This window comes from Lynx rufus, unplaced genomic scaffold (genome assembly GCF_022079265.1).
Source record: "Lynx rufus isolate CCGP_SWC_20201006 ecotype Redwood Valley unplaced genomic scaffold, mLynRuf1.p SCAF_3, whole genome shotgun sequence".
NCBI lineage: Eukaryota > Metazoa > Chordata > Mammalia > Carnivora > Felidae > Lynx > Lynx rufus.
Genome location: NW_025814845.1, coordinates 118,547,995 through 118,573,349, shown reverse-complemented (window position 1 = coordinate 118,573,349; position 25,355 = coordinate 118,547,995). Strand labels below are relative to the sequence as shown.

The window sequence follows — 25,355 nt, the reverse complement described above, 5'->3', positions numbered from 1 at the left end:
GGGTTCAGAGAGAGGTGTTCCTGACCCTAATAGTTGTAAGTCTTAAAAATATGCAGTGACAACTTCAACAACCTCACCTTTCAGAATGATGGGAGAAACATGTATTAGAGGAAATGTGAGAGGGCAGGAAAGAGAACAAAAAGGGATAAGACCAAATGAGAAAGATTACAGAAATTAGACTTGATTAGGTGAAAGTACACTAAAATGAACAGGATGACAAGATATAATGCTAGAGTCAATGAATTAAAGACTCTTAAAAGATTCTACAAAGAATACTGAATGCACATAGAATGTATAAATTAATAGCCATAAATCAGTCAGTATGATATAGAGCCACATTTTTCTAAGAAGTAGCCTTAGGAAAATATTTATTAGTGAATACAGAATATCCTGACTACTCAGGAAATTCTCACTGTGTGGATATTATTATGAAGCAGCGCCACTGTGCATTCTGCCATTTTACTGCATACAATTGAATTATCATGGATTGCAGTGCCCTGGAAATGGGGCAGCGTTGTCTTCTGAATCCAGTCAGGGGATCTGAACTGTATCCTACACTTCAGAAAATTGCTTTCTTAACATTCCAGAGAGAAAGGAAGAATAAAGAACAGAAAGGAAGAAGAGACTAAAAACAGGGAAGTATGTTATACATATTATACTGGCAAAGCAATAAAAAGAGGAGTTATGATGCTTTTTAAGTATTACATACATTTTTTAACGTATGTTACAAATTTATATAATTTAAATTTAATCACTGGTATATAATGGTAACTGGGAAAACATATAATGGAGTACAGTAATTTTCTGGACTGGAAGCATAACCCAAATTGGCATATCAATTGATTAGTGGCATCTAATTTTCTGGAATACGAGGAGAAAGATATATATGTGACATTTTAAGAAACCTGACCAAATAAGAATTTGAGAAGTAAATAAAACACTGTATTCTAGGCCTCAAGAGTCTTTCCCACAGCCTTTGGGGAAGTGGCTGATTCTCTTAGCCGTAGTAAGATAAGAATGGTGCTATTGAGGGAGCCTAGAAGCCAGATGGTTATTTCTCTAAAGCCCTGTTTGTACAAGGCTGCTTTTCTATTCAGGATACCCCATCCTCTGTGCCCTGGCATTTTTTGCCCTTGAGTGGCATGGATTTATCTCTTCCATTTTCACTATGAAGGGTCTGTAGAGGGTACAATCGTTAAGATTTCAACAGAGGAGGAGGTACGCTTCTATTAGGCTATATTGGGTTCTAACTACAACATTTACTTTTAATTGCAAGAAAAGGAAGAGTTATGAGCAGTCTTCCTTTTTCGATGAAGGAAGTATACAGAGCAGAAGAGCAAGTCTTTCTATAATCTGTTGGGGCATCTCAGTTATTAGATAATGCCTCCCTGTTAGCCATCACTCTCTGTATAAAGGAACACTACCTCCCAGCTAAATGCCTACTTATAGGGTGAGTTGACTATTTACATGTAGCTCATTTGCCTGGCAGACAAAAAAATAAGGCTTTCTGTTATTTTTGGTTGTTATTTGGAAGTTCCTAATCATAGGTAAAATTAACAAGTGTAAGTGTCCACATCTGCTTTCACAGAAGACAGCATATTAATGATACCTATGATTTTGGAAATTAACAAATAATCCAGTAAAAGGTTTTAAACATTTTTATCTATATGAAAACAAGAAAATACCAAAAAATCACAGCTATAAATTTAATAAAATTATTTTACTGAAGAACCATATGGTTATACCAAATTAGGACCAACCTGGAATATCTCAAGCATATAACTACTATAAGAATATTGGATAGATAAAATCCATTTTTGCATCAGTGCATAATTATATTCATAATAATAATAATATAATGTGCTTAGCATTCTATATACATTGCTTCCTATAATCTTTATAGCAAATCTATGAAATGTGTCCTTTTAAGTCCACTCTACAGATTAGAAAATAGAGACTCAAAGAGATAATTTATCCAAAGTAACATAACTCCTTAGACTAAATCCAGGTTTCAAATAGTTTTATCTCCAGTGAAAAAATCATTCCTCTGTGTTCTATATATTATACTGTGTGGTTTCTCCTCTAAGCCTAACTTTCTTTTTGCTAATGTAAGAACAGAAAATAGAGATGTGGAAATTCTTGTCAAAGTCCCCTGCCCCTGCCTCCTTTGCTTGTGGCCATTGCTTTGTTCTGGAGGAAAGAGGATAAACTTTGTTAGATGCCAGTAACACTGAATGGCAAGAAGAGAGACGAAATGGAGTGAAGCAAGAAAAATGACCTGACTTCAAAGAAGAAAGAGTTCTTAAGGGGAAAGGGGTAGATGCTTGAAGTCGACTGTGAATTCACACTGCCCTGTGGCTCATGCTGCTGCTCTCATGAAAGCCTGTGGCAGGCACCTTTGCTTATTTGTGGCCTCCATATCTGATGCAGGTCTTAGAATGTTAGGATTTGGCCAATGCTGCTGAATTCGAAGGCACTTGAACCAACAGTTGTGTTCTGCTTCAGATGATTATTGCTGGGATCGAACTCTCTGATAGAAGAGTCAAGAGACAGTTTTAGGCTTCCAGCTAAAATTGGCTAGAATCATGGAAAGGCTCTATGGATTCAAGAGACTTGACACGATTTAGAAATGATGGCTGAATGAAACAAAAACTGTTATGTTGTAAAAACTGTATTTCTGGGTAGAGAGAATATTTAATTTAACAAGAACTCTGAAGACCCCTGACCCCCTTAGCTCCTGGAACCTCAAATATTAGAACTAAGGAGCAAAAGATGATTTGTGCTGTCTTCCTAAGAATTCAAGTAGTAGCTTTGATCATCTAGACCATAGGTTAGAAACTTCTGGTCCTTAGGCCAAATCAGTCACAGATGTATTTGTTGTATGGTTCTTATAACTTTAGCCTACACAGTGACTGGGATTTCAAGCTCTGGACAGATCCTCAAATCAAGCAACAGTGGGCTTTCATTTCTTTGGGCAATGAATTTGAATAGAGGTTCCCTCTGCTAACACAGCAGAGGCTTTCCAGTTTGCTCAGTGCCCAGCCCTCCCCTGAGATATTGATGCTGCATTTATTTTTTATCCTTACACTTCTACCGAGGATTCCCTACCATAGAGTGAGAGCTGTGTGACTCCTTTACAAATCTGAGCAGGAGACGCGGGTCTCATTCAAAACACTGGCAATAGAAAGTGAACCCTCAAGTTGCTAGTTACTGTAACAAAGTTGACAGAAAAAAAAATAGTAGCTCAAAACTATTTTATTTCTGTAAAGAAAAGTTTAAAATTATAAGCTTTTTTAAAAAAAAGACTCATTACTTCTATATTGCAGTTTTTTTCCCTTTTTGGTAAAAAATAAAACAAGTCTATTCAATGGACACAAGCACATCTGAATCCCAACCTATTAGCATCTTGTGTATTTAAACTCTTCTGGACTTTGGGAATACTTTTAAATAGCTCAGTCCAAAACAAAACCAGTAAAAAGGAAGAAATAATTCCTTTATATATAATTATATATATAATCATTCATATATATATATGTATATATATATGTATATATTAATGATTGCAGGAGACATTCATTAACTATGCATTTGACTCAAAAAATTCTTAAATAAAACAGAACAACAGAAGCAAAACGTACTGTACTCTGTTAGTCTTATGAGTTGAGGAAGGCCATGTAGGCAGATCAGAGTTTTGTTTGGGTAATGGGTTGTGGCAAGTATATCTGGAAGATTGACAGAGTTTTTAGGCTTCTTTATTGGCTATCACATAATTCCTATGCAGGTTAGACTTTATAGTGACCAAATGAGTGATATCTCCATGAAGAAATCCAAGCACTCATCATTTATCACCCGTTCAGTGGGACAGTTTCAGAATATATAGATCCATGGCGTGTATGGGTTTCATGATATGAAATACAGTGACTCACCTACTGGATTGTATTTACAAACAAATATTGGACATGGTGACAGCTTTAAGGAGCTATCTGAATATGACTGAGTCAATAAAAAACATTTTACACAATAATAAAACACTAAATATTGGTAAATGTTGATATATATTGGTAAATATTAGTATAATGATATTGATAAACTTTATGTAGAAAAGTCCATTCATAAAAAAGGCATTAGCCTTTCTCAGATGCCAAGAGACAGGTAAACAGATGAAGAAATAAAGTGTTCAAGAGTTTGTGACTTAATGTCACATAACTAGTAAACAAGGAATCTAGGAATACAGCTCAGGAATTCTGACTGATCTTAGGGTCTTTCCATGATATCTTACAGCCTAAGTATTAGGGAACAGAAAGTCTTCTGGGGTTTTGGGAAGAAAAGAGATATGTACTGCCCGAGGTATGACTTTAGTTATTGTTTTTTGTGCTTGTTTTAAGATATGGAATATAAAGGAATACAAAGTGCCATTATTGTTGTTTTTACTTCTTCAGTATTGGGATATCTGCAGATTGGGTTGGAGAGAACACTTCAGTTTAATGAAGACTTTGTCTGTTTTTATTAGGAGTGAGTCTGAGAGTTTCTCTCATAAAAGAGAGAATAGCAGCTTGCTTCTGGGAAATAATCACAGCCCACCACTGATAAGAAATCTGAAAAGGAGTAACTCATTTTGAGCAAACGTGTCATAAGCTCATAAGGTAGAGATGAGGCTGCAGGCAGAAAGAGGGCAAGATGCATATGTTTGAAGCAAACGAACTTCAGCTTTAAAATCCAAGACAGGTATAGTCAACATCAGTAGATGGAGAGAAAGCTGAACACCCTGAGCATATAACCAAGCAAATGAGTTATGAAGTTAAACAGATTCGTAAGGCAAGTAGAGGAAATGATCAAAGTAACACCAAAGAACAGGAAAGTTTAAATCTAGCTTTTTTTTTTTTTTTTTTTTTTTTTTTTCCTTCCGGAGCTATGTTGACATTGAAACCTCACATCAGTGTTTCCTAAAACTGCAGATCTCTTGGGTGGGACAGTAAAGAATTATGGCAGCGGGTCTTCCAAAGGTAGGTGCTATTTGTGCAGGAAAGGAATTCAGTACAGCAAGAAAAGAAATGGAACTAATGGGGAAAGATGTAAACAAAGCACCAGTGTTCTACTAATGTAAATGTGAGCACTTAATATTCCTAAGCCTCTAGTTTGCAATATGTAAAACTAAAATAGTAAGTCCAAGTTCTGTTTTGAGAAATAAAAAGATAATTAGCAAAATGCCTCAAAAACAGGGAAGGCTAAATTGTAGCTATTACTTTTTCCACACACGATTTCCTAAGCTCTCCTGTATTGATAGAGGCATTTAAAGAGAGGGGGTTTAAGTAAGGAAAAATCGTGACAAAATACCATACACGAACAAAAGGATCTCAAAGTCTGGCAGGAAGAATTATGGAGGTAAATATTTTGCCCAGCATTGCCGAGCTTTTAGAATTGGGTGAAAACCAGGCCTGTTTGGTTCCAAATCTCTATCCCATTCTGCTGCTATAAATGAGATGATCTGTAAGCCACTGGAAGATGCTAATTACATTTATAATTTCCTCTGCTTTCAAGTTTTGGATTTAAGCCATAGTACCTGTGTCCCAGTGGATGAAGGTCCTGTAAATTGCCGCGGTGACACAACATAGCTTAAATGCACCCATCCTCCTGTCCCTTCCTGTACCAGTCAGCACCTGTCAGAAGTGTGGGGTAAGGATGGTATAGAGCCCAGCACACTGTCATCATGGATCTAGAACCCAGTTTCCCCCAGCTCGCCTTAGGCCTTCAGCTGAGCATAACTTGAACCCCTTCTGGAGAGGAGCCTTTGCATCATATTTAGCCACCCAAAGGCAGGTAGTAAAACTATTTCAGAGCCAGGGGAGAAAGCACTGGGACAGATGTTGGACATGCTGCAAAGGAATGTAGTTTTGATTTTCCCTCAGTATTGTGGGAATGATATGTGGGAGGAGAAGATATTCAGGTAAATATGGTATGGTGATGAGAGTCTGTAATATGAGCCTGGTGTCTCAAAGGAAAGTTATTAGTTTGTGGCCCCTGGGCAAAAATTAACCCATCCTTATTCCATATTTCTGCCTCCCAGACTTGGCTGGTATCCCAGACAGAGGGCATTTTTAACCCCTCCTCTGCCTCTGGCTTGTGGCTTGCGTGCTGCTTTGGTAGTGTAGCCTCTCTTCCCAGTTTCTGTCACTGTGTATGATTGTAGGAGGCCAGCTCTAGCCAATAGACAGGTAAGGACCAAGGGCGCATTGGTACATTTGAACCAATCCAGCCAATGTCAATAAGGAACAGCGTAAAGTTTCCCGGATATAGCCCAACTCAGCTTACTTTGTCTGGGAGTGTGATTTAAAGCCCAGGGTTTAATGACTAATTAAAGTCCCTCAAGTCCCTGAGCTGTGTGTGCACAGTCACACATTAGAGCCGGGATCCCCGGGCAGTCAAGACTAGCAGGAGCGGCAAATGTTGTCAGTGGAAATGAACTCTCAATTCAGCTCTGCAACACGTGACTTCCTATTTCTGTAAGGTACTTCCAAGGGACTTCCTCTGTAAAAAAAAAAAAAAAAAAAAAAAAAAAAAAAAAAAAAAAATCAGCCTGAGTCCCAGGAGATTTCATTCAGCGCCGTCGCTAAGTTTACTTCCAACTCAGACAGAAGTTTTCCCTGAGACATGGTGTTAGTTTCTTTTCTTTCTCTTTCCTCCGTCATTGTCAGCATGCAAGGATCTTGTGGCTCCTGTCCGTGATCGGAAGCTGAATACACTGGTGCAGATCTCAGTAATCCACCCGGCGGAGCAGGGTCTGACAAGATACTCAAGCACGGAAATCGTGGAGGTGAGTGAGCGAGCTGTGTGCCTGCATTTCTCTGCTCTGCTCTCACTCTCTCAGCCTCTTGCTGGATTTAAGCAAACAGCTGAAATAAGTTAGCCCATGGCCTGTAGCTATGCTATGTTACTGTCCTCTGTCATTTGAGAAAGCATACCTGAGGTTATTAAGCATGCATTGGTAACTTACCAGAATAAACAGATGAGAGAAGAACTTGCCTTTTTCATAAAAGACCTTATGTTTCTTTAGTAAATAGAAAGAAAAAAAAATCCCACGTTGAATCCTTAAATATAGCAACAAGTAGGGAAAAAATATATAGAGATTTTTTTAATTAAGTGGAATGAATATTTGCTTTTGGGGGAAAAAAGAGAACCATAAAGTACCTAGAGAAGTTAAGTGTTTTTGCCCTTTTCGTTTTTTCCTATGTTCTTCTGTCTGCCCATGGAAACTTTATATTCTCTGCTATTTGTGTGTGTCTTTTTAAAGTAAGATGTTTTTCAAAGAAAGGTAGATGATTAATTTCAGAAACTGTAATGTTTCTAGCTAAAGGGTGTAAATATTACTCATCAGATGAGAGATTTCCTATTTACATTTATTGTTACTAATATACATTCAAAATGTGTTGGGAGGAAACTTGTTATTTTATTGGATCAGATTCAAAAGAGGAAGTGTTTCCCTTTTGATTATTTTGTTCTCATCATGCATATTTCATGAACTTAGTGAATAAGAGATACCTGAATATCTGGGACTAAAGAAAGTATACTTTAAACTCCTTAGCTGTGCGTGATTTTTTTAGACTTGTAAACCCTGTCTGTTTTGCATGAGGAATTTCTCTGCAAGGAACTAAGTAGCCTACCCCAGACCGGGTTTGCTCAATGCTGACCTGTGCCTGGCTGGCGGAATAAATGATTCAGACTGAACTCTACTCATTTCTCTAATGAGAATGACCCAGATCCTGTATGGAATCTTGAATCTGCCCTTTGGAAACTTTAGGTGCCAATGCTGGTATAATTTGTAGTTAATGCTGTGGTTGAATTAACAAAAATAGCCTCATTCATATAGCAAAAACTTGACTAAAATTATAAAGTTGTTTATGCTATGAAAAAAATTTAAGTATTGTTCCAATATAATTATTTTTAAAACATTGCCAAAACTTAAAAGAAATTATTTTGACACACTTCAGATGTTTATGTTTGAACATACATAGCTATTTGGGGCTGTTTTTTTCCAACGTGTCTAACACAGAGTTGAACAAAAAGTAGTATTTGTTGAATACAAAGAGAAAGAATGAATGGATAAATGAATAACTTGAGCTTTCAGAAACTCATAGATGCCTGGTTTACAGAATTGTAGCAAACATCTCCATGATATTTGGTAATATGCATATTTAAATATCGATGTCAAATTTAATGTTGGATGTCAGCTCTCTAAAAATGAATTATGAGACATTGAACTATCCTGTGGGGTACATCCTAAACTAGTAATTTTATAGCCCCAAATCCATCATATGAAGTTTCTTTCATTAGTTTTCAAATTGGTTGGAGAAAAAAAAAACCCAGCTGAACATCTCAAAACAAATGGACATTATCAGAGCATGGCTTTCAGCTGAATCATTACAGAAAGGAAGTAAATGGTACTTTATGAGAAAATAGCTTCATTTTACTTTGATCAGTCAATATCTTAGATTTTTGTATACATTTCATGTGAAATCCATTAAATGTATTCTAGGTGGACTGACAACTGACCCTAAAGGAGAGTTCTGCATATAATGAAAATAAGCTGTTTTTCCAGACTATTAGCAGCTGTGACACTGATGTAGTAGCATTTACTATCAACAGCTATATCAGTATTTGGGGCCCTGGGCCTTCTGTCGCCCATGAGCATCATTTGGCAATTCAGGTCCCTCTTCCAACAGAACTATTTCCTAGAAAAACAAACAGACTCAAACACATTTTCTGCGCTCTCGTGTGTCCCTGCATGCTGCCGGCTGCAGTTGCTGCTTTATTGAATCAAAGTTGTCTGCTGCTGCTGTTACAGGGAACAAGAGACCCACTGTTTTTGACTGGTGTCACATTCCCATCTGAGTATCCCATCTATGAGGAGACCAAAATAAAGCTAACAGTCTATGATGTCAAGGATAAGTCTCATGACACTGTAAGTACTTACACTTCTTTCTTTCTTTGGGAAAAGAAGTTATGCTTTTCCAAACTATTGGGTTTTGGATATAACTGGGCATTTTTCAAAGAGGGTATTTATACTGTGTTTATGCTTGCCTTATGTTTATAGTTTCCTGATGTCTCCCCCCACCCCCTTCCAATTCACTTGGCTTAGTGCCAAACTGGCAATTGGTTAGGAGCAAAATCTTTCAGAACATATTTTTCTCTTTTTCAGGAAGGCTGGCTTGATCTCTTGGTTTACATTTCTGTTGTTGTTGTAGGGAGTTGCTAAAGGAGTCATATTGTGGGCATAAAGCAAGTAGAAAGGATTAACTTTACATGCTTCAAAACTTTCTAGAGATTGTAATTATTCTAAAACAGGAGATTGATAAAGGGCTCTATTTTCACAATTTCTTCCTGTACATATGAGAGAGAAACTCCCTCTATTTTCCCGAAGTTGTTCCTGGCACTAAAACAAACAAGAAGTACTAGGCAGATGTTTTAAGAGGCCTATTTACGTGAAGGTCATGTAAAGTCCCAATGGTCTTTTGTCCTAAATTCTTCAGTCTTCCCGCGGTGTCTGACTTCTCTTCCCTGACTGCCAGGTTAGATAGTGAAGTACCAGGCGTTACCTCTAGAGGCCACTCTGAAAATTCCTGGACAGAAGAGAATCCTGTTGGGTAGGTGCTGAGGAAGGGATGACTTCAAAGGAGCCCTCTTCTTTAAATCCCTCAGGTCAGCATGACTTTTTGTCTGTTTTCAAGACAGGGGAGCTACGGCAGTGTTGACGATCAATAGTGAAGCACATGCCAGGAAACACTGAAGGCAGGGAGGCCTTTAGGTACCAGAAGAGTTCCTGTTGAAGCTAAGGGGCACTGCTGGACCTTGGGAATCACACATATGTAGTCTGAGGAAAGCGTCACTTGAAACTTAACCCTCACCTAGGTTATGGTTCAAGTAGATAGTGGGAGGAGGTGATACAACTGTGCAGGGGAGTAGTAAGCAGGGAAATGATTAGGATGATGGGACGGTAAGCAGCAACTATGGGATTTTATGTTCCTCCAAGCACATGATCAAATTCAGTCCTCCCGGCAGTCCCAAGGCACAGACAGGACAGAATATGGAAAGGACAGAGGTATAGCAACACTATGTTACAGAAATGAATGTTTTCCCTAAACTCTCAAGTTTGTGAAGTCCTTAGAAATATCAGAGTTAGAAATATTAAATACCTAAGGTGCTTCTAGTCCCTTCACTCTCTCTCATTTAAAATGTGCATGGATGTTAATGCTTTAGGGATAATCAGCTTACTCATTAATTATACTTTTTGTTGGCTTCTGTTCTGAAAGCTAATTATTTAAGGTCTTTTAAAGACTTCCTTCCTTGATCAGAGGTGTTATCACATAAAAGTATTGGATGAACTGGGATCCCTGCTGTAAAATACGACTTGTGAAATTTGAACACACTTAAGAAACGCAAGCGGCTTTCATTTACAAAGAGCTGTTAATTAAGGCATAACCTCTTCCTTAAAATAACTAACAATTGGTTCTGGATATGGAAGTGTAAATAGAAACAGAGTCTATTAATATGCTAATAATCCCCACAGACATATAGTCTTTATCCTGGAAGTTTTTCTCTTGTTTCTTAAGATTTTCTTTGGGTTGGGGGTGGGAGAGGGTAAGAAGAGGAAGCAGGAAGTGGTTTTAAAGTACAATTTGTAATGATGAGCAAGTAACAACCTAAAACAATTTAAGATCATAATACTTTTAAGACCTACGAAATGAAAATATGTTTGTGTTTTAGAAAATTAATGAATTATGTGCTTGTATTTAAAAGTAGTTTAAATATTTGATCCTAGTAAATCATTGATCATGTTAGGCTGGCCCAAAACAATGAGATCTTCTACCAACTGAATACTAACTAGTTGAGTCGGATGACTAAGCTGCTTGCTCTTTCCTATTGACTTTATCATTACTTGGAGTTCATCAGTCAAATAAATTTGTTACTTTGCCATTTCATATTCATTGACATACCTATTTATATTAGATATTTTTAAAGAGAAATGATAACCTTTCATCTGTGCCCTTGATATGGCTATTATCTAACTAGTCATTGTTCTTGTATTCCTCCAAACATTGGACCTAAGATTGATTACCTTAACTTAGTAACTTCAGCAGAAATGCAATTAATCATTATAATGAATGAGAAGAGTCTGTTGATTCAGAATGACTATTGTTTCCTCCTACTACATTCTTCATCCTCCTCATTCACTTCAGCAAATCTCTCACTGTGGCAGATGGATGGATAATGCTTGGCAGGTGGGAAGGTAGGTTATGGTTGGGTGATAGGGTCATTATTAAAATTAGAGTGACTGGGGCCCTTGGGTGGCTCAGTCGCATCCAACTCTTGATCTCCTCTCAGGTCATGATCTCAAGGTTGTGAGATCAAGCCCTGTGTTGGGCCCTGTGCCATGGAGTCTGTTTAGGATTCTCTCTCTTTCTCTCTCTCTGCCCCTTCTCTGCTCACATGCATGCTCTCTCTCTCTTTCTCTCTGTCTCTCTCAAAATAAATAAATAAACTTAAAAATAAAATAAGAATGAACTTTTTATTAATTTCCTCACCATGAGGAAATTACCTTTTTTCTCAGAATGGGCTCTCTGATATCCAGCTGTTTGGTGGGGACTTCAAAGATTGAAATTGAAGCCCGTGTCCAGCATAGGAGAAGCCAAGTTCTAATCGTGAAACTCATGTTTTCTGAACATATACTGGTTGTCTGCTCTATTTTAAACTTCCTAGAAACTGAAACAACATAGACAAAAGTATTTTTAGCATGTTATTTACAGTGTTTAGCCCTAGGGAATTATGTTGGGAATCTGGGTCTTTCATATGTTACAGAAACAACTCAGAAAAAGGTGAAATTTACATAGGAAAAGAACATCATCATCAAACTTTGTCTTTTTCCACTTCTTCCCATACAACTGATGTTTTGGAAGATACTGAACAAGGCTCTTTCAACACTCAGATAAGGACAGCCATCAATCTGCAAACACATGATTAGGTCACAGAATTGGTTTACTCATGGTAGAAATGTGAATTTCTATATATTTTGCAAGAGCACAAATTGCTTTATTCCTTTTGTTCTTAGAGTAAATGTTTGCTGTATCCCTCAACTTGTTAGATGTTCAGTTTATAGGACAGAGTCCTGTGTCCGTTAGATACTGAACATTTCTCAGGTGAGAATATATGTCCTAAGACATTTTTTACTGCCAGTTACTAGCAATCCTCCATTTGTACCTTTCAGAAAAAGTTACCTTATCAAGATTAGATGTAAGTGTATTGAACTGTATGAGTTATATGTTCAAGGCAGTTCACTTCTAGTGCAGTTACCTATACAGAAGTGTCTAAGTTTTTTGTGTGTGTTTTTCTATGGAAAAGAAAATCATTTACATTTCGTATACTTTGACTTGGCTTGATTTTCTATACTGACTTTTGAGAAGGTTAGGTATAATTATACTTGTTGAGATTCAAATTCTATAAGCTGGCCTTCTTCTCTATCTTCTATAGAAGGTATAGTACAGCTTTTTCCTTAAAAAGAAATCGCTATTATTGATCACTAAGCATATACCAAACACTATGGTTAATATGTATGGTTTGTCCTTTAGTCTCTAAAAAATTCTTTGAGGGAAGTATTACTGCGTCCATTTCAAAGATGAAAAAATTGAGATTCTAAAGCCTTAAGGAGGCCAATTCAAAGATCCTGTCTTTTCTCAAGTGTACGTATGTTGTTAGGATTGCCCTCATTTTCACTCCCACACGATGGTATTTTTATTTCAGCTGGTATTTTAAAAGCATTCTTTATTTAGGTCTTCAAAACTGATTGAGAAAAAAAATGTTAATATGTCAATATAGGGGAAAAACATATCCAAATTTTTTAAGCACTTAGATTAAGTGTGTATAACTAATTGCAGATGTCTGAATACATTTTATAATGAAGTGGCCAACTAATCATGAAACAACAGCTATTGTTACTTGTTGTGAAGTGACTAAGTTTATGTCTTAAACTTTTGCTTTTGTCCACCTGGCCTTGTTTTCTCTTTTCTTTTGTGTGTGTCACAAGGTCTTCTCAACTTGCTGGTTCACTCAGACTTTGTCTTTTGTAACGCTTCTGTCTCCATCATAATATAATTTGCAAGGGGAGTTACTGATTCTGAATCCATAGTATAGAGGTAGTTCAAGGTTCTCAAATATTGCTGCCCTTCAAATAAAACTTCACTTTCTTTCTACGTGTTGATAAATGGTATATATTTACAAAGAGCATATTTATATTTTATTGAAGCATAATTTATATATGATAAAAAGGACAGATATAAAGTTTCAGTTTGATGACTTTGACAGTTGCATATGACCTTATAACCTATGTATATTCAAGATATAGAACATTTCCATCATTCCAAAAAGTTCCTTTGTGCCTCATTCTTGTCCATTGCCACCCCACATACTCTGAGGCAACAACTTTCCCATATATATATCACCATAAGTTTGTTTTGCTTGTTGAAATTTATGTGAATAAAATCATATAATATGTATTATCTTGTGCCTGGTATCTTCTGTTCAAACACGTTTTTGAGATTCATTTATGTTGCTGAGTGGTATTATTACTGAATGGCATTATGCTGTAGAGACACCACAATTTGTTTATTCATTCTCTTATGGATGGGCATTTAATTACTTGCAGCTTTTGACAACAGTGAATAAAGTGTGTATGAACATTTGAGTACATGTATTTGTGTGGGTATTTGTTTTTATTTTGGGAGGTAAATACTGAGGAGTTAAAATTGTTAAATCATAGGGCAGATGTCTGTTTAACTTTTCTAGGAACTGCCAAACTGTTCTTCAAAGTTATTGTATGGGTTTATTCTCCTACTCTTAATTCTGTATGAGAGTTCCAGTTAACTCCACTAATAATGATATTGTCGATCATTTTCATTTAGCATTCTAGTGGGTATGAAGTGGTATCTTAATGGGTATTAATTTGCGTTTTCCTGATGACTGATTCTTTAAGTACCTTTTCCTATGCTTAGTGGCCATTCATCTTTTCTGTTTGCAAGTTTCTGTTCATGTTTTTTCCCTTTTTAAAAAAAAAAAACGGGTTTTCTTTTTATTGTTGATTTATAAGAACTTTTCATATATGTGGATGTAAGTGGTTTTATGAATATAGGTGTTATAAGGGCCTCTCCTCCCTTTGGCTTACCTTATAATTTTCCTAATGATGTATTTTGTTATTCAGGGATTTTAAATTTTGAGTGAGTTCAGTTCATCAATCTTTTCACTCATAGTATTTTTTGTGCCCCCAAAGATTATTATGCCTCAGGTCATGAGAGTATTCTCCAGTGTCTTCCTTCAGAATGTTCTATCATTCTAGCCATTACATTGAGGAATGAGATAGGGATCAAAGTTATTTTTCCCATGAGGATATCCAGTTATTGCAGCAGTTTGTCAAAAATACTTTTTTCTTCATTAAATTTAGTTGGTGTCTTGAATAGAAGTTCAGTTGTCTATTGATAGATGCAGGTCTATTTCTCAATGATCTCTTTTCTTCCATTGATCTCTTTATCTAGCATCATGACAATAACACAAAGATTGTAGCTTTATTGTAAGTCCTGCCACCTTTGTGCTTTTTATCAAGATTTTTGTTTTGTTTTGCCTATTCTAGAGCCTTAGTTTTTCCACATAAATTTGAAAACAGCTTGTCAATTTCTTCAATTGGGATTGTTGGGATTTTCAACAATCTGTTGAATTTTCATTGGGATTTTCATTGGAATTTTGTTGAATGTATATATCATTTTGGAGGGAATGGACATCTTAACAATACTGAGTCTATTAATCTTTAAATATGCTAGACATATCTATTTATTTACATATTTAAATTTTATCAGGAATACATTTGTGTTCACATCATTTGTGTGTGATCATAATATATTTTAAGACTTATTTCTAGGTATATTTGATAGTTTTTCATGATAACATATAAGGTATTTTTTAAAATATAGCTTTAGGGGTGCCTGGGTGGCTCAGTCGATTAAGCATCTGACTCTTGATTTAAGCTCAGGTCATGATCTCCCGGTTTGTGGGATTGAGCCCACATCAGGTTCTGTGTTGAGAGTCTGGAACCTGCTTGGGATTCTCTCTGTCTCTGCCCCTCCCTCTCATTCTCTCTTAAAATAAATAAGTAAACATAAAATATATGTGTATATATATATATATATACACACTATATATATATATATATATATATATATATAGAGAGAGAGAGAGAGAGAGAGAGAGAGTTTTAAACTCTTGTTTGTTAGTATGTAGAAATACAATTACTTTCTGCGTATTGGCCTTGTAACCTACAGTCTTGTTAAATTCACATATTAGTTCTAAAACATTTTTTAAAACTCCATAGGGTTTTATAAATATATAATCATGTTACCTGCAAATAATGAAAAATTTATGTTTTCTTTTCCAGTCAAAGTGCATCTTATCTTTCCTTATTGCACTAGCTAGGTGCAATAGGACTTTCAGTATAATATCAATAGAAGTGGTAACAGTGGAAATCCTGGTTTTGTTTCCAGACTTAAGGAAGAAGTGTTCAGTAATTCAACATTAAATATGATCTTAACTGTAGGCTCTTCATCGATGTCTTTTGTCAGATTGAGGAATTTCTCCCTATCCCTAATTTTCTGTGAGTTTTTATCACGAGTAGTATTGAATTTGGTCCAATGGCTTTTTTTGGTATATATTGAGAGGCTTAAGTGTTTGTCTTACTTATTCTGTTAATGTAATGAATACATTAATTCATTTCTGTAAGTTAAGCCAACCTTAGATTACTGGAGGTAATTTTTTTTCACTTGGCAGCAATCTTGCCTCTCTCTCAAGCTTCAGCCTAGCACATGGGGAAATCGACCTCTGCTCCTCTGCTTCACATTGGAAAAAGCCCTGTGCAGCTCAGTGGTAAAATCTCTCAGCTCTCCTGTACATTGAAATCTCCTCCTTCAGTATGTGATGTCCCATGGGAAGGAGTAGGTGGATGGGCAAAATTCATTCATGCAATGGCTAGGGCTCCTCACGGCTCAAATCTCTCATGCCAGGCAACATGTGCTCATTAAAAGTTTATTACGAGTCCATCTGGTTTCTATGGAAGATCCTCTGCTTCCTGCAGCTCAGCCAGGAATAATACCAGCCATGGGTATGTCTTCCTCCAGGAACAGTCTGTCTTTCCCTGGATTTCATTTCATTTGGTTTATTTACATTCTCAGTTTTCTGATGGGTTTAACAAAAATGGATTTGGTGGTGTATCTGATGTTACTATAGGAGTGGCAGTCTCTTGCAAATTTTTGCATCTTAACCAGAAGTGGAAGTACTATATATTTAAGTTCTTTCCTTTAGCATTTATGCTACTCTCTCTATATTTGCATTTCCATCTCCTTTTCCCCTCCTCTGTGGTTTACATATTCAGTGCATTACAATCTATGCTGCTCTTTACGTTGTTTTTCCTTTCCTCTTTTATTCCTGTTTTCCGTGTTACTATCTTCATTCACACAGTACTTGCTCTATATCATCTGTTCAGGGCTTTTGTTTGTTTATTGTTTTTGTTTGGACTCCCACAATAGAGGAAAGAATATTCAATACTTCCTAACTTTCCCTAAGAAAATAATGTTTGCATGGAGACAGGCCAGCTATTGGACAGTCTTATTTGAAATAAGAAAATGAATTTACTCATGAAGTAAAGGAAGTTTCTTACAAAACCTTTTGGCCTTAGCAGAGTGGCCGCTTGACTCTGTGAAGTCGCCACATCCTTATTTCATGGAGATTAGCAGAACTGTATTTTGAATATTTTCAAACTTAGCTGTCTACAAATGTGTGTGTTAGAAACATTGTTTAACCTAGCTTAAAACACACACACACACACACACACACACACACACACACACACTAATACCTAGAATTAATTTGCCTTTTTTCCAATTAAAATAGAAATGATGATGGGTCGTCTGGGTGGCTCAGTTGGTTAAGCTTATGACTTCAGCTCAGGTCATGATCTCGTAGTCCATGGGTTCAAGCCCCAAGTTGGGTTCTGTGCTGACAGCTCAGAGTCTGGAGCCTGCCTCAGATTCTGTGTCTCCCCCTTTTTCTCTGCCCCTCCCCGACTTGTGCCCTCTCTCAAAAATAAATAAATAAATAAACATAAAAAAATAGAAATGATGACATAAGGTCACTTCCCATTCTCTTTTCAAAGCTGGGAAAGTTAATTAATGTTAATCACAAACATAGAGGACCATAATTTACCCTGTGTTTCCCAATGAACTCTTGTTCTGACTCTGACTTCCATTGAACATTCAAGAATGACTTTGAATTTTTTACTCTCATAAGTTTTGAGCAGTGAGCACTTTTCATTTTAGGCATCATGAAATATCACTGGGAAGAGTGGTTGGGGGAGTTGCAGGGTAATTCTGTTTTGAGCCTGTTGAGTCCACAAACTGGAGTTTAGTCATGTCAGTATAAATCTAATTTGATGGGTGCTTCCCAGAACTTTTAGGAAGTTCTCTGATCCCTTATCATAAGGGAACAGAAATGTAAGCAGTGAGGTTTGACCCAGGAATACAGCCTGTGTACATATGGAGCACCTTAACACCAAAACCTGATGAATCTTAAAAAAAATAAAATAAAAGCTATACCCAAATTTCAATTAGAAACATAGGTACATAAGTTGTAAGTGAAATAGCATTCAGTAGAATTCATCTGTGTGGAAAAAGAAAAATACATTCTGGAAAGCAAAAATGGCTCAATATCAGGACATCTATCAACCTAATCTATTTTATTAAGTAGGAGAAAACTCATTTGATTCTGACAATGGATGGTAAAGATGCATTTAATAAATCTAGTGGTCATGTCTAATAAAAAATAAATAGATTATATTACAGAAATATAATACAAAACTATCTGAATAAGATAATATAAATGTTCAAACAATGAAGTGCTAAAATCATTTCGATGAGACTCCTAATTAACCACTATCATCATTATTATTCAACATCTTCTTGGAGACTATAGAAAATACAATGAGAAAATTACATTACTTATGTAAAATTTGGAAGACAAGAAGCAAAACTATTTATCTATTGATGTGATTAAAATATCCGGAAATCCCAAGAGACTTTAGAAATAAAAACCAAATATGATTTGGTAAGTTGGTTGGTTATAAGATCAATATATTTAAAAATCAATAGCACCCTTCTTTTATAGCTTACGTTACATAGAAAAGTATAAAATCTTATTAAAGACTGTAAAATAAGGTCTTTACCAATAGGAAAACTTACTTGTGTTAGAAAATAATATAATTACCATCAATCCAAATCAATTTATAAATTTAACGTAATTGCAAATAAAATATTATAAGTATTTTTATGGAGAGGGATTTGGGGGATTGGATAAAGTGATCTTAAAATTTACTTAACTAAATCAATATTCAAGAATAGCCAAAGACATTTTTAAAAATAGTAAGATTTGCCTGATCAGGCATTAAAAGAAAACATAAAGCTACTGCAGTCAAATCTATGTGGTTTGATCATAGGAATAGACAAATAGAGAAGTGAGACAGAATATCAAATCTAAGAGCAGATTCCAGGAAAGCTGATAATTGACTCTATGAGGTAGATGGTTTAAGTCAGCAGGTAAAGAGTAGATTATTTAATACAAATGGTATTGGTTAAATGACTGTCCATCTGGATGAAAATGATAGTACAGTCATATTATATGTATAAAAATACATTTTACATAGATTAATTAAATGTAGAAACTAAATTGCATTAAAACTCTTGCAAGATAGTTTAAAAGATATATAATCTAGAGGCAGGAGGTAGGGAAAGTTTTCTTAATAATGGGAGTCCATAAGTTGACATTTAGTCAACAAAAGTTGACATTTGACTATATGGAAATCTACACATTTACATGAGGATCTATGGCATAGACAAGACAGAAAAAGTAGATATGGAAAACTATATGCAAGTCAAAGATTGGTGGATTAATCCCTATAATATTTAAAAAGTTCTTTCAAGTTTAGAAAAGGATATTTAAAGAGGTTGTCCTCAGAAGAATAAATCTAAATGACCAAGAAACATTTAAAAATGTTCTAACTGTATATTCTTGGAAACACAAAATTAAAATAGCAATGTGCTCATCAATTTTTACTAATAAACTGGCAAAAATTTTAAAGACCATTGCTGGCAGGGATGTGGGAAAAAGTGTACTCTCATGCACTGTTGATTTAATGTGAAATTTTACAACTTAAAAAAAAAACAATATGCCAGCATTTATTAAAATGGAAAATAAGTATGCATTTTGATTTGGCAACGTTACTCCTGGTTATTAACCTCTTCCAAGTAAAACACTTGTACTTGAGGATATATGGAAAAGGGTGTTTGAGCATTGCTCAAATAGTGAAAAATTAGAAACAGTGTGAATGCTTATCAGTAGTGAAGTGTGTGAAAAAATTCTGGTGTGTCCAAACTAGGGATATTATGAAGCCTTAGAAAAAGAAGGTGTAATTCATGGGAGTTCTAAAAGCAGACCTGGAAGATTCAGGAGGGACTGCATAATTGAGAAAAGCAAATGCCAAAAATAACATATAATCTAATTTCATGAAAACAAAACTACTAATGAAAAATGCCTTTATATATGTATGTGTGTTGTTTCTGTATTTAAGATAGTATATAATTGTAGATGACTGTTATGAGTATGTAGAAAATATAGGAGGGTTAAGGCAATGGGTTGAGTGGGGGAGGAGGGGTGTGGATGATGAGGCAGAGTAAAAGAAGAGATAAAGGAGAGCATGAAATAAAATAAGTGTGATAAAACAGTCATGTTAACGGATTTGCTGACAGAATTCCTTATTTTTAATAAATTAAAATAAATGTAACTTTTAAAAATGACTGCCATTCCCATTACTTTTATACAAAATATGTCATCCTAAGAGGAGTGTTCCTTTTGCATCTTGAAGATTCAATATGGGAACTCTGTCAGTGGTCCTGGATGAAAGGAAACTGCAGTGAACAAGTGGCAGCCTGAAGGAGTACTGGTGGGCACAGGGCAGGGGCTTCAGCATCTGGGGAGATGTGAGGGACCCACTGTCGGGGATCATCTGCATGGAATGGAGGCAGCAGCCAAAAACATCACCGAGCTCGTTCAGAGCAGAAGAGGAAGAAAATGGCAATCATCTGCAATACTTGAAGTCCGTGGGAACTCCCCGAACTAACTAGGGGGGTACTCGTCGGGGTCTCTTGGATCTGCAATCTCAGGGGGAAGCACCATCTTCCCATGCTACATTATAGTATGCTGTGCAATGAATTTGTGCTTCAAAGTAGATCTAGGAACATTTATCTTTCCACCTGCTAACAGTAGTCGAGTGATCTGATTACTGACTGCTGTGATTTGTGAGTCTGACTTGGACTCCGAACTGAGTTATTTCTGCTTCAATTTATTTCCCTCGTCTCTGGGATATTTCACTCATTCCTACAGTTTTCAAGTATCCCCCAGCTGTTACCGTTTGTTCAGCATCTTAGGCCATTCGTGCCTGGCTGGCCAGCCCTGTCTCATTCTTACAGCAGCTTTCTTGGCTCAGCTGATATGCAGGTGGAAACTCCGCGCACACCCTGTCCAATGCGGGTGATCCCTGAAACACACCGTGGGCACTGAGGACACATGTTGTGCTTTGGCCTCCCATTCGTTCTTGGTTTTGCAAAGCTGAAATGTGATGTGTTGCCAAAACATTTCTTCTGATCAGAAAGGAGCAGAAACTAGTGATTTAAAAGGTTAGACTGCTTCAGCTAGGAATAGCTTTTAATTACCGAAAGTTTCTATACACCGCACAGCAGGAACAAAAGGAAATTCTAAAGAAACATAGGCTTTCCTTAGAGCCATCTGAATGGAATGATAATTAAAACTAAGTTCAGGCTGGTATTTAAATTCACGTGAAAATTATTTTTAAACCTACTGAGCAGAGTCATGTACACCAAGGCAGAAGGTGATGTCACATCCTGAAAAATGTTAAGGGACATCTGTTTCCACATCCCAAAGATTTTCTTCTCATGTTGCCATGAGCCAGGTTTACTTAGGTTTCATGGCATTAAGTCAAGCTGTCTTTTAAGATGTGCTCATTGAGGATGGAGCTAAATGTTAAGGTGGCAGCTGTTCCTTACATCATGTCCTAAGGAATTCAGTATGTGAATTCCTGAAAATACTGGTCTCACATACAAACTCGGGTAATTGTTTTTAACCATGATAGAGAAAGCAGCCTTCAGAGGGCACTATGGAGATTTGTTTAATCACATATGGGGTCTATAGGGATATTTAAAATTTTATTTTTTATTTTTTTAATGTTTGTTTTTGCGAGACAGAGACACAGAGTGTGAGCAGGGAAGGGGCAGAGAGAGAGAGGGAGACACAGAATCTGAAGCAGGCTTCAGGGTCTGAGCCCCCGACATGGGGCTCGAACTCATGGACCTGAGCCAAAGTCGGACGCTTCACCAACTGAGCCACCCAGGTGCCCCATGGATATTTAAAATTTTAAATATTATTCTTCTCTTTTTTAAACTGCTATTTTGGTTTTATGAAAAGGGCATTTATAGTCATATTAGTGGTTTAAAATGTGTGAAAGCAGTTTCCCAAGAAAAGCTTAATTGGATAGGATTTAATATAAACAAGAAGTCACCCACTGCAAACCCCAGCAAGCCTCCATTTGGGGCATTTAAAGTATGTGCTAAAGCTACCATGTTTGCTTTTCATTCCTGAATTTAAGTTGAGGCATAGTGAAATGTAAATAGCAGCTTGCTCTGGCCTCAGAGCAGCAAAGAAATGGGGGCCTCATGATAGAACCTCTAGACAGGTGCATGCATATTCACACATACATATACACCCAGTTTTAAATATGAATATGTACATTGAGTAATATAAGGCTTTAAACATTAAGTAAGGCTTTAAACTTTAAATTCCAGGATCAAATTCATTTGTTGTCCCCCCAAAAAGCCAGAAATATCCTTAGGGCAATGTTAATATTCAGAGAAATGTTCTTCTCTCTGTAAAGAGAACTTTTTCATGTGGTGTAGGTTTAAAGGCAGAGCTTGTCTCTTAGATTCTGCTTCACTGCTTTCTCCATTCTGCTTTCTCCAGCACACATGTGCAATAGTTGCTTTCCCTGGGTGTCCCACCTTGAACTTGCAACCTAAACAAGTATCTGAGAAAAAGCAATACCAAACTGGAGGTGAACTATTGTAACAAAAACCATGAGGCATCTGAAAACGCCACCAGTGGATATAATATTTCTGAATGCTATTATGGGAAAATGCAGTGCATATAGTGTTAGAAAGTACTCTAGCAAGAACGTTTTCAAACCTGGGATCAGAAATACAACTCTTGGACCCTTCAAGGATTCCTTCTCAACTGTGATGCTGCATTGAGAGCACAGAACATACAGTTAAGAACTGGAAGTTCTAATCTCAGATCTGCTACTTAGTCGTGTGACCTTAGACAAGTTATCCATTTGGGGACTCAGTTCCCCCAGCTCTAAAATGATCATCAATCCTGCTCTGTCTACTACTGGAATGAAAACAGACTAACATATGTAAAAGTGCTCTGGAAACTGAAAACGTAGTAGAAATGCAAGTATCACCATAATTTACTGCAGATATTATTCAGATATTATTCTGGCACTCAGGGCATTCTTTCCTGAGTGACACTGGTATATTTCCAAGATCAGGATTAGTGGTTTCATGCTATCAGACTCCTCAAGGCTGACCATGTTTCCAGTGAACTGGTCAGTCTGGATACATTGGATGTTCTTGCCTGGTGACTTGTGGCTGGGTGCAGAGCCCATACTGTGTACCAGCCATGTTTCAGTTTGAGACATATGAACAGCAATGAATAAGAATCTATTTTTTTGTTGTTGTTTTAGCATTTCATTTATCTGATACTCTGCAGTTTGATTCTCCAACGTCCATTTCCTGTGAGTGTTTCTTTCCAAAGGGGAGAAAAACTGGAAAAGATGATTACTGCAAAGGCGTGCCCAAATTTTCCACTGTAGTCATTTTAATACTGATTCTCCTTCTGACTTGGGTTACACATAGCAGTGTGCCTGTGGGTCTGTCTTCTGAAACCACTGTGAAAAGGAGTATGAGAGAGAGAGGAAAAAAAAAACTCTTCTTTATGATTCACTTTTCAAATCATACTTCTACCTGATGGGCTGACCAGCAAATCACCTTTTCCCTCTTTTTCGTTCTTCTAACTCTGAGTTATTATCCAGTTTGATTTTTGACACATCATTCAAACTGCCTAATGTGAAAGGCTTTTATAGGATTCTTTGACCTTGGAGGGAGCAGAAAGTAAAGAATTCTTTTGTACCTTCCTCACAAACTTACTTCACTTTCCTTCTAACGACTTTTATTAGACAAAAGATTAGCAGAATGTTTCTTCTCTAGCCTGACCTCATGAGATTCATGAATGCTTAACTAGATGAGATTGTTTGAAGAGCTTCTGAGGCCATAGCCACCTAAAAATTGTGGAAAAAAAAGTTTTTTTTTCTATAAGGAAAATGGTTTAACCATTTGGACTCTCAGAAACATCAAAGATAGAAGGAAAGTTTTGAGTGTTATTAATTAATTAAACATCAGACCAAACTACAAGTCGTGTTACTGCATGACAGATTAAGGAAAAGGATTATCTTATTACTTTATAGTTATCTGTATCACTTCACCCTTTAGAACAGTGCTATTTCTTTTTGGGGCATCACAGAAAGTAAAGAACAAATAAATGACATAAAACTCCAATAATTACAAATAATTCATATATGCAGTATTACATTTGATCCTCCTAGGTACCCTGCTGTGTTATATAGGGCCCTGACATGTCAGGAAAGTAATTTTAAACAATTTGCTGAGGGTCACCCTGAAATCACCAGAATCTAAGTTTTCTGCTGTTGAATCCACTGGACTGTAAGAAGTTTCTTAGGAATAATATTAAAGTCCCTACCTCTTTTACTAATTTGAGTTTGATGATGATTTTCAATCAATTCACTGCTGAGGATAACCACACCTATAAATGTGGTTAACATTTTTAAGTGCTTTTTAAGTTGACCTTTAGTGAGAGGAATAGGGGAATTTATTTTTCAAAGGCACTATGGACATCTAGAGTAACTACCTTGGATAATGTATCTTGTTCACAGGGTCAGTGTACCTGAATAAAGGTGCTGAAATGCCCTGATGGCCTTTTGATTGTTTATTTCTATTTGGATAAGTGTGCCTTAGGCTACTGTGTAATAGCTTTGATAATTATATGATAGTACTATTTGGCCTGTCTCAAGTTAGCTGGCTTATAGAATGTGAGTCTTCTCTTTGGAAGAACTGGCATCCAAGAGAAGCTCACCCATGTTGTCAAGTCACCATGAGATCTTATCCCATAATGTGAAGACACAAATAGCCAAGTGAAGGGAAGAACTGTGTATATATATATATATATATATATATATATATATATACACACACACATATATATATATACACATGTGTGTATATATATATATATATATATATATATATATATATATACAGTTCTTCACACATATATATATATATTTAATTTTGTTAATGTTTATTCATTTCTGAGAGAGAGAGAAAGAGAGAGAGAGTGCACAAGCCAGGGAGGAGCAGAGCAAGAGAGAGGGAGACACAAAATCCAAGGCAGGCTACAGGCTCTGAGTGGTCAGCATAGAGCCCGACACGGGGCTGGAACTCAAGAACCATGAGATCGTGACCTGAGCTGAAGTCAGAAGCTTAACCAACTGAGCCACCCAGGCGCCCCGAACTGTATATCTTAATGTTATTTCCTCTAATGAGAAGTTCCTACAGATTATTTGCTATACTATGTTTAGTTGTGCCACAATTTATTAACTCACTTAAATATTTTTATACTTCCTCTGTATAAGAAGTATAAAGTTTCATGTGTTAAGAAAGCATAAAGAGGGGCACCTGGGTGGCACAGTTTCATGGGTTTGAGTGCTGCATTGGGCTCTGCATTGACAGTGTGGAGCCTGCTTGGGGTTCTCTCTCTCTCCCTCTCTCTCTTTCTGCATCACCCCTGCTCATGCTGTCTCTGTCTCTCTCAAAAATAAACTTAAAAAAAATAAAAATAAATAAAATTTTAAAAGAAGGCATAAAGAGATGACAAAAACATAGCCTTCTTTATATCAGTTTGATTTTCGTTATGATAAATTTGACATGGAGATGGGATATCCATGTGTAAATATCTAAGTAAGCATTTGGAAATAGGTGCATGCAATTAAGAGAAAGTGACAGGATATATATTGTCTA

At 36.5% G+C, this 25,355-nt stretch overlaps 1 protein-coding gene across 2 annotated transcripts in view; it reads left to right on the top strand.

Moving 5' to 3' along the window:
* Positions 1 to 25,355, top strand: part of INPP4B (inositol polyphosphate-4-phosphatase type II B) — a 763,493-nt gene that overhangs the window by 416,209 nt on the left and 321,929 nt on the right. For both annotated transcript variants that reach the window (XM_047091642.1, XM_047091643.1), the window contains exons 6-7: positions 6,693 to 6,811; positions 8,840 to 8,956. In XM_047091642.1, coding sequence (XP_046947598.1) covers positions 6,693 to 6,811; positions 8,840 to 8,956 — 236 coding nt within the window. The remainder of the gene's footprint in view (positions 1 to 6,692; positions 6,812 to 8,839; positions 8,957 to 25,355) is intronic.